General features: G+C 45.9%; 1 protein-coding gene and 1 long non-coding RNA gene across 6 annotated transcripts in view; both read left to right on the top strand.

Annotated features, from left to right (window-relative positions):
* The window catches only part of LOC111738631, a 3,927-nt gene extending 3,525 nt beyond the window's left edge, over positions 1–402 (top strand). Inside the window, exon 3 of the long non-coding RNA XR_002779907.1 lies at positions 12–402. This is a non-coding gene — a long non-coding RNA (uncharacterized LOC111738631). The remainder of the gene's footprint in view (positions 1–11) is intronic.
* The window catches only part of PRICKLE2 (prickle planar cell polarity protein 2), a 332,917-nt gene that overhangs the window by 287,773 nt on the left and 36,033 nt on the right, over positions 1–9,111 (top strand). For all 5 annotated transcript variants that reach the window (XM_023529685.1, XM_023529686.1, XM_011358458.2 and 2 more), the window contains one exon: positions 3,559–4,431. In XM_023529685.1, coding sequence (XP_023385453.1) covers positions 3,559–4,431 — 873 coding nt within the window. The remainder of the gene's footprint in view (positions 1–3,558; positions 4,432–9,111) is intronic.

The raw sequence follows: 9,111 nt of genomic DNA, 5'->3' as shown, positions 1-9,111 counted from the left end.
GATTTGGACAGGTGGCTCGGCATTTGAGAAAGGGCAGAGGGTGGGACGTTGTCAGAGAAGATGATGCAACTTTCCTGCCCAGCATTGCTCACTGTGGATTCTAGGTCTGCAAGTAGGTACTTGCTCAGATGAGAGGGACTGAGTGTACAGAAAACGTACAGCAATGCTACCCCCTTCTCAATAGTTTCTTCTATCCCTTTCCATTGAGGCTTCAAAGCCTCTCCAGAAACTGCCACCTAGACTTTTCACTCAGGGGCATAGAAGAGAGAAAATCTGTCTATCGCCACAGCATGTATACCTCAGAAGGCCCCTCTGTTTCCTTCTCTCTGTCTCACTTCTTCTAGCTATTTGAGCCGTCGTTTGGCATTCCCTATCAAAACCATACAAAAGCATTAATGTGTTACCAAAGAAGACCTCTGTGGCCTGCAATATTATCACTACTGCAGTTAAATGCTGTCCCTGATCTTTTTTTTCCCTAAATCTACTTTTCTACAGAAAAGTAAATTTAGGGAAATCTACTGCTGCAACGGCAAAAGTGTATGCTCTGTGTATCATGCATACCACAGTCTCTGAGTGCTTTTCTCTGACTGTATTATATAAATATTCCATATTTATATAGCTGCTCAGAACAGACCCCGAATCAGGCTGCCGTTGCTAGGGCAACAGTACTTTTCCCTGCACACAGCAAACAGTCCTATAAACAAATGGAGGCTGTAGCAGCAGTAGACATACACACCCTCAGAGAAGTGCTTAAAGGGCTTAGAAAGGGAATAAAAAAAGAGCGCTTGGATGTGGACCTGCAGAGCCCTTTTCCAGATGTTTAGAGTTCAGGAGCAGTTCAGAACACCATCTGACATCGCTGATGTTTATCAGGGACCACGTTCTGATGCCTGCTGGGCCGCTTTGTGACGTGCTTTCCCCACCACTTTCCCCACAGCAGCCCAGCCTTCTATGAGGCCCCCATCCCCAGAGCTAGGCCCCTGCTGCTATGTATGAGCATGTTTCCTTGCAGAAGCATGGAGAAGCAGCTGGTGGAGGACAGGCCATAGGAGCTGGACTTCCTGTGTACCTCTGACAGGGAGTGGGAAGGCTGCAGCTGCTGAGGATGCTGTGCTGAGTAAGATCTCGCAGTTAGGACCCAGGGTAGCTGAGACATCAGCAAGAGTTCCCTAGATGACAGGGGAATGACGGGGAGAGGAGGGAAGACTAAGCCAGCCTCAAAATTCTCTCCTATCCTGCATCAGAGAAAAGAGGGAGACAGGCATTAAGACCTAATACAAATATAAGAAGGAGAGTAGTCAGAATAGTTGGCAGGCACAGGTCTAAGCATTCTCTGTATATTAACTCAGATAATCCACACAGCGACCCTATGAAGTAAGTACTGTTATCCCTATTTTATTGTGGAAGAGACCGAGGAAAAGAGGGATGAAGCCACTTGCCTAGGGTCACACAGCCAGACAGCAGCAGAACCAAGATTTGAACCCAAGGTGATGGACTGCGTCATCTTTACAACCCGCTGGAATGGCATGGGGCTGGGATTTGAACCCACGTTCCCTTGAGTCTTGAAGCCTCACTCTTAATTGCTGGGGAGTTATGTCTCCCTGTGCTGCCTGCCCCTGCTTCCTCCCAGGAGCCCGAGGAAGAAGTGTGGATGGAGCCACAGCTCTGGGTCAGCGGTCTCTAGCCCCACTCCAGCAGGTTCTCACTTCTTCTGGGAATGCGATGCTGCAAGGGAGATGATTCAGTGTCCCTCTTGCCTTGGGGGTGGCCCTTGTGGCTGCTTCTGTCCCTCTAAAAATCCCCTGTTAGTCCCTTGGGAAGAGCTAATTATAGAAGAATTTGCCCTATGCTTCTCTCTCCCTGGGCTCCAGGGACATAAAGGTAAGCAGGGGTGAGCACAAGGAGGGCCGGGAGAGGCTGCTCTGCCATTTGCCTTTTGCTCTTTGCCCTTCTCTTTTTCTCTCAGTTTTTTTGTTCACCAACTCTCTACACAACTCTCTCGAAGTTATTCCTAGAAAGTCCAGGCTCAGGCTTCTCAGCCACTGAAGGTGAAGGTTCGCATTAGTCTTACCTTTTTGGAAAGACTTTTATCATCAGACATCAGGCGTCTTGCAAAAGTCCCCTTTCATCCCACAGTAATTTCTGGGACTGCATCTCAGCAGGCTCTTCCCACAGGATGGGGGCCCCAAGAAATCCTGGCTTCTATTATGTCAGTTTAGCAACTGCTGTCAAAGAGAACCTCCCTGTGTCACTATCTAAGCAACAATCCCAGGTGACTCTCCCATTGGCCTAGTGCAGGTCATGTGCCAATCACTGGTCTGGGAGTTTTGGGTTTTTTATGGGCCAGTGCAGGGTCCAGGTGTGGCTTTAGTCCTGCCCAAAGCTCATGGCTCAAGGGTGGCAAAGAGATGGTGCCCCAATGAAAGATTAAGTCCTATAACTAGAACGGGGCAGAAGAGATGCTGAGAAGCAAGAACAGCTCAGGCTGTGGGAGGCCCCTGTACGCAGGTATAACAAGATTATGTAAACCAGGCACAGCCCCAGCGTGGGGAGGAAATATGTTTCTTCCTTTCCTGAAGTTAAACAAAGGGTATGGATGCTTATGGAGGGGTGATATAGTTGACAAACCGCATCCAACTTTTTCCTCACCTAGAACAGATTTTTCCTTACCAAGAGCTGAAATTTACTTTGCTTTCTTTTCCACTGCGCTGCTACAGTGATTACCTTTTGGAATGTCATACAGTGGTGATAGGATTCGATTCATCCATCCAGTCAAAATATGAAGAGCCCCTATGAGGCACCAAGCAGTGTTCCTGGAGATACCAAAGAAACTCAGTGACCCTGTCCTCACAGAGCTTCGCTTTTAGTGGGAGAGAGAACTAATAAATAGATGTACATAGGTAGTGGTTTGATGTCAAATGGTATTAATGCTATGAAGAAAAATATGGCAGGCATAGGCAGAGAACGATAGAGGTAGTAGATTGGACAGGAAGATTTCTGCAAGGAGTTGGCATTTAAGCAGACCCCTAAGTTGTGTGAAAGAGACAGTACCCATGTCCTGGTGAAGAGCAAGACTTCCTGGGTACAGATCTCATCTACGATTCCTAGCTGTTTTACATTAGGCAAGTTGTTTAACCTCTCATGCCTCTGTATTCTCATCTGAAAAAGGAAATAATATTAGAAACCTACCTCATGCAGTTGAGGGATTAAATGAGTTTACATATATGCAAAGCATTTAAAGAAGTGCTTTATTATACATTAGCGTCATCGCAGTTTATCTGTAGGAACGTGTCCCAGGCAGAAGGATTCATGGACAGGCCGTTTAGTTTCTCTGTACTCAGAGCAAATAAGTTAAGAAGGATCTGACTGGTAGAACAAGGGGGCTCTCGTAGTAGGACATGAATGTCATTTACACCGGGGTCTGATCATTGACTTAATGACATTTTATTCTGGTGCTACCTCTGGAACCCTGAGCCACGCCAGGGTACTGTATGTTTCGCATTGTATTGAATACTCTGAGCAGCTCTTCAGCCTCTTCCATGTCCTTTCTTTCCTCAGGGATTGACCAAGGCCAAATGACCTATGATGGCCAACACTGGCACGCCACTGAAACCTGTTTCTGCTGCGCTCACTGCAAGAAATCCCTCCTTGGACGGCCGTTCCTCCCAAAACAGGGCCAGATATTCTGCTCACGGGCCTGCAGTGCTGGGGAAGACCCCAATGGCTCTGACTCCTCCGACTCAGCCTTCCAGAACGCCAGGGCCAAGGAGTCCCGGCGCAGCGCCAAAATCGGCAAGAACAAGGGCAAGACGGAGGAGCCCATGCTGAACCAGCACAGCCAGCTGCAGGTTAGTTCCAGCAGGCTGTCTGCCGAAGTGGACCCCCTATCACTGCAGATGGACCTGCTCAGCCTGTCCAGCCAGACACCCAGCCTCAACCGGGATCCCGTGTGGAGGAGCCGGGACGAGCCCTACCATTACGGGAACAAGATGGAGCAGAGCCAGTCCCAGAGTCCCTTGCAGCTTCTCAGCCAGTGCAACATCAGAACTTCCTACGGTCCAGGAGGGCAGGGGGCTGGGGCACAGCCAGACATGTGGGCTAAGCACTTCAGCAACCCCAAAAGGAGCTCGTCGTTGGCCATGAAGGGGCACGGTGGCAGCTTCATCAAGGAATGCCGAGAGGACTACTACCCGGGAAGGCTGAGATCCCAGGAGAGCTACAGCGATATGTCTAGTCAGAGCTTTAGTGAAACCCGAGGCAGCATCCAAGTCCCCAAATATGAGGAGGAGGAAGAGGAGGAAGGGGGCCTGTCCACTCAGCAGTGTCGGACCCGTCACCCGATCAGCTCCCTGAAATACACTGAGGACATGACGCCCACGGAGCAGACCCCTCGGGGCTCCATGGAATCACTGGCCCTGTCTAATGCAACAGGTAGGTTCCGTTCACCTGGCAAACAGAGAGCAGGAGATGATCTCTGGATGACCAGATGCCAGTCCTCAGGATTTTAGCGTTCCTGCCATGTGCCCTCCTCCAGCAGGTCGCTGGGGAAGGTAAACTCAGGTTTCAGGTGTCTTCTGTCTTTGATCGGATTCCCTGTAAGCAGAACCTGAGGCAGAGGTTGATGCCTATGATATGTTGAGGGGGCGCTTTCAGGGAGGGGGAGTGAGAGAACCAGGGTGGTGGGGCAGGGGGAGGAGCCAAGTGAAGAATGATGTTTGGACCCAAGTCCAGCTCCAGCCTGACCCCACGGGGGACTCTGGAGGATGTTGCACCATACAGATGATTCCCTCTTTTGATAAAGGGGCTGACATTTTGTGTCACCATGTCAGTCATCGGCTGTGGGTCACTAGAGTGCAACTTGAGAGGAGGTTCTGGATGTGGCTGAAGCAAGGCAACTCCTGTCGACCAAAGGTAACATTCAGGAGAAAGGGCAGCTGTGAGCTGAAGGCAGTACTTACAAAATCTAGAGCTGCCTGGGACACCAGAGCATCCACAACAGCTTCCAAGGCTATTCTGAGCCCAGTATCTCACTAGGGAGATGGTTTTAATGTGCAGATAAAGACAAAAGAGACGTGGACAGAGAAGAAGGCTAGCAGGCTGAAAAAGGCTGAAGTGGAGAGAGAGGGAGAGGGAGAATCCCATGGCTGCCCTTGCCAATCAAATTGTCCAGCTGGTTTGTGTGTATGTGGAGACTGATGATGTTCTCTAAGATGGCACTACTCAAAGTGTAGTCTGAGGATCAGGGCTGGCCACAGTCCTCAGCGAGATAAGTATTGAAATGATAATGTTTAGAAACTTTTTAGAGCAATTTGAAATTGCTGCAATAGCCAAGTGCATGTTCATTGGGCTCATTTTTTGGTCCAGTACAGACCAGTGAGGATGCTGTAGGATGCATGAGTGAGTTGTATGTAGCATTTGCTGTGTATCAGTCATGTGCAGGAAGGCCACATATCAATCCACAATGGATTGAAAAGAAAAAAACTGATCCTTCACCATGGATAGCTTGAGAAGTACTGCTCTAAGATACACTAAATGTATCTGCCACTTACGGGGGTCCAGCCCCCACATCTACCCCATACAGCAGGGATCCCAGAGTCAAATGTATCTGGGTAGAGACCGTGATAAACTGGTGCATGCCAGTCCCATCTGGAGGGGACAGCCACTTCTCAGTGTCAGCTGCTTGTTGCCACGTGCAGGGGTTTTATTTATTCAATTAACAGTTATATAGTTCTTACCATGTGCTAAACGTTGTTCTAAGCCCTTTATAAATATTAACTCACTTAATTAAATTCCCACAACCCTAAGAAAGAGATAGACTATTAAAATTCTCATTTCAGAGTTGAAGAAACTGAGGCTCAGAAAGGCTGAAGGACTTGACCCAGGTTTTAAAAGGTGGAGCAGGGATTCAAACCTGTGCATATGACCTCAGAGCAATGCTCTAAATCACTCCAGACTATCCAATCTGATATGAGTCCCATGCTGTCAAATCTTCCACTTGTTTCAGACAAGTTAAAAATGTGGGTTTTTTTAAGTGTGAAATCTATTTAAACTCTCTGCTAACAAGCACAACATGTCTCTGAGTTGCAGGATGTCTATACAGTGTGTTAACTTTTATCCCCCTCAAATACTTTCACATCTGTGTTCTCATGTGTCCAAGAGGACAAATGGCAGATATCTTTACCCCCATGTTTCAGATTTAAAAAATGAGGCCTTGGTGACTAAGCACCTTGCCTAATGTCATAGAAGTGAGCAATTAGTGCAGAGTGATGACTGCCTGGCTTCCAGCCCAGTTTGTGCTATTCTCAAAAGATTTATGTGCTATAATTATTTAAGAGGCCAGAAGAGAAATAAGTATTTCAGCCTCTGAAGCATTTACTCGAAGCTAGACCACCTGCATTAGACTCTTTGGCTACTTGATTAAAATAGGGACTCCAGGGCCTCCCCCAGACTCCCTGCATCAGACCCTATCGAGGTGGCGCTCAGGAACGTGCATTTTAACTAGCTCCCTGCTGATACTAATACAAGCATTGTCTGAGGACAGTTGTTCCTGGGTTTTGTCTGTTCTGATTGTATTGCCCTCACGTTATGACTTATGAGGAAATATGGGGGTCGGGAAATGTTGGAAAGGCCACATGGGTGCATCTGAAGAACATACAGTCTGATCCTAAGGAAGAGGCAGGGAATTTAGCCCCATGATTTTCTATGGCTCCTTGGGCAAAACAACTAATGCCCTTCTGTCTCTGAGATTTTTGAAAGCAGCCCTGAACCACGTCCGATATAGCAAAGAAAAATTCCTCAGAGCAGCACTGTCCAATATGGTAGCCATAGCCACATGTGAATGTTGAAATTTGAATAAATAAAAACTAAATGAAATTAAATTTTCAGTTCATCAGCTACACTAGCTACATTTTAAGTGCTCCGCAGCAATGGGTTGAATCTTAAATTTTATTTTAATCTAAATTTCAATAGCCATGTGTAGCTAGCAGCTATCTTGTTGGACAGCACAGACAACAAATGTGAGTTGTTAGGATGGGCACAATTTTAATCCCATCGTTAGTGCCTTTGGAAGTTCTCACAGGAACGCTGGCTTTTCAGACTCTTGATTTATTAATGGTTTGGAGTACCAGTTCTGGAGTCACTCCCTGGGTTCAACTCCAGTCTTCATCATGTAGGAACTGTGTGATCTTGAGCAAGTCACTTAAATTCTGTATGGCTCCATTTCCTCATCCTTGGAATTTAGTGAATAATAGTACGTCCTTTGTAGGGTTTTTGTGAAAACTAAATGATAATGCATTTAAACCCAGTATAGTTCTTGACTCATATGACCCTCTATGATGATTACCTGATATTTATTATTATTTGTCTCTCATTCTGAACATGCTGTAACATGCATGATTTTGGCCTCTAGGAATGTTTTAGCTACTGACATCTCCCAGCATCCACCAGCAGTGCAGGTTTGCATTTATTTTTAGGTTTGAAAATACTCCCCTGGGCTCCTCTTTTTCCTAACCAGCATGAGAACGTGAGAAACAGGAAACTGAAGAAATCTATTTTGTGCTTCTATGTTTCCATGGATCTGTCAGACACAATAGTGTGGAAGAAAGATCGTAGCTAATAGTTGAAGCAGCACTTCATCGTTTGTCACTAGAACAGACCCTAGATAGCCTTTCGTATCCTAGGCTGCACATAGCATACATCAAGACATGGTGTTGACTAGACTTGGGAAGTTGGTCTTTTTTACTGCCGACTATCACTGTCGCATGTGAATTTTGCCAGAAAACTCAATAATCTTTTGAGAAGGCAGCATTCTGAACTGACTGTGAATCTTTAAATCCTAGAATCCCAGTCTCTGAGTAACAGGTATGTGTCACAAAATGCTTAGTCAAAACACTTTGATCCTTCGGTGAAAGCTCAATTTCAGAATAATGATTTTTTTTTTCTTCCATGGTCAGTCAGTTATCTTATTAAATAAGTCTGTAGTGTTTAATCTGGCATGAAGCATGATCTTTTTGTGGGCAGCATTTCTCCTTAGAACAGATCTTGAAAAACAGATCGCCCTAGTGGCTCATTTTTTGGTCCAGTACAGACCAGTGAGGATGCTGTAGGATGCATGAGTGAGTTGTATGTAGCATTTGCTGTGTATCAGTCATGTGCAGGAAGGCCACATATCAATCCACAATGGATTGAAAAGAAAAAAACTGATCCTTCACCATGGATAGCTTGAGAAGTACTGCTCTAAGATACACTAAATGTATCTGCCACTTACGGGGGTCCAGCCCCCACATCTACCCCATACAGCAGGGATCCCAGAGTCAAATGTATCTGGGTAGAGACCGTGATAAACTGGTACATGCCAGTCCCATCTGGAGGGGACAGCCACTTCTCAGTGTCAGCTGCTTGTTGCCACGTGCAGGGGTTTTATTTATTCAATTAACAGTTATATAGTTCTTACCATGTGCTAAACATTGTTCTAAGCCCTTTATAAATATTAACTCACTTAATTAAATTCCCACAACCCTAAGAAAGAGATAGACTATTAAAATTCTCATTTCAGAGTTGAAGAAACTGAGGCTCAGAGAGGCTGAAGGACTTGACCCAGGTTTTAAAAGGTGGAGCAGGGATTCAAACCTGTGCATATGACCTCAGAGCAATGCTCTAAATCACTCCAGACTATCCAATCTGATATGAGTCCCATGCTGTCAAATCTTCCACTTGTTTCAGACAAGTTAAAAATGTGGGTTTTTTTAAGTGTGAAATCTATTTAAACTCTCTGCTAACAAGCACAACATGTCTCTGAGTTGCAGGATGTCTATACAGTGTGTTAACTTTTATCCCCCTCAAATACTTTCACATCTGTGTTCTCATGTGTCCAAGAGGACAAATGGCAGATATCTTTACCCCCATGTTTCAGATTTAAAAAATGAGGCCTTGGTGACTAAGCACCTTGCCTAATGTCATAGAAGTGAGCAATTAGTGCAGAGTGATGACTGCCTGGCTTCCAGCCCAGTTTGTGCTATTCTCAAAAGATTTATGTGCTATAATTATTTAAGAGGCCAGAAGAGAAATAAGTATTTCAGCCTCTGAAGCATTTACTCGAAGCTAGACCACCTG

The sequence above is a fragment of the Pteropus vampyrus genome, unplaced genomic scaffold (genome assembly GCF_000151845.1).
Source record: "Pteropus vampyrus isolate Shadow unplaced genomic scaffold, Pvam_2.0 Scaffold41, whole genome shotgun sequence".
NCBI lineage: Eukaryota > Metazoa > Chordata > Mammalia > Chiroptera > Pteropodidae > Pteropus > Pteropus vampyrus.
This window is presented reverse-complemented; position numbering and strand designations above follow the sequence as displayed.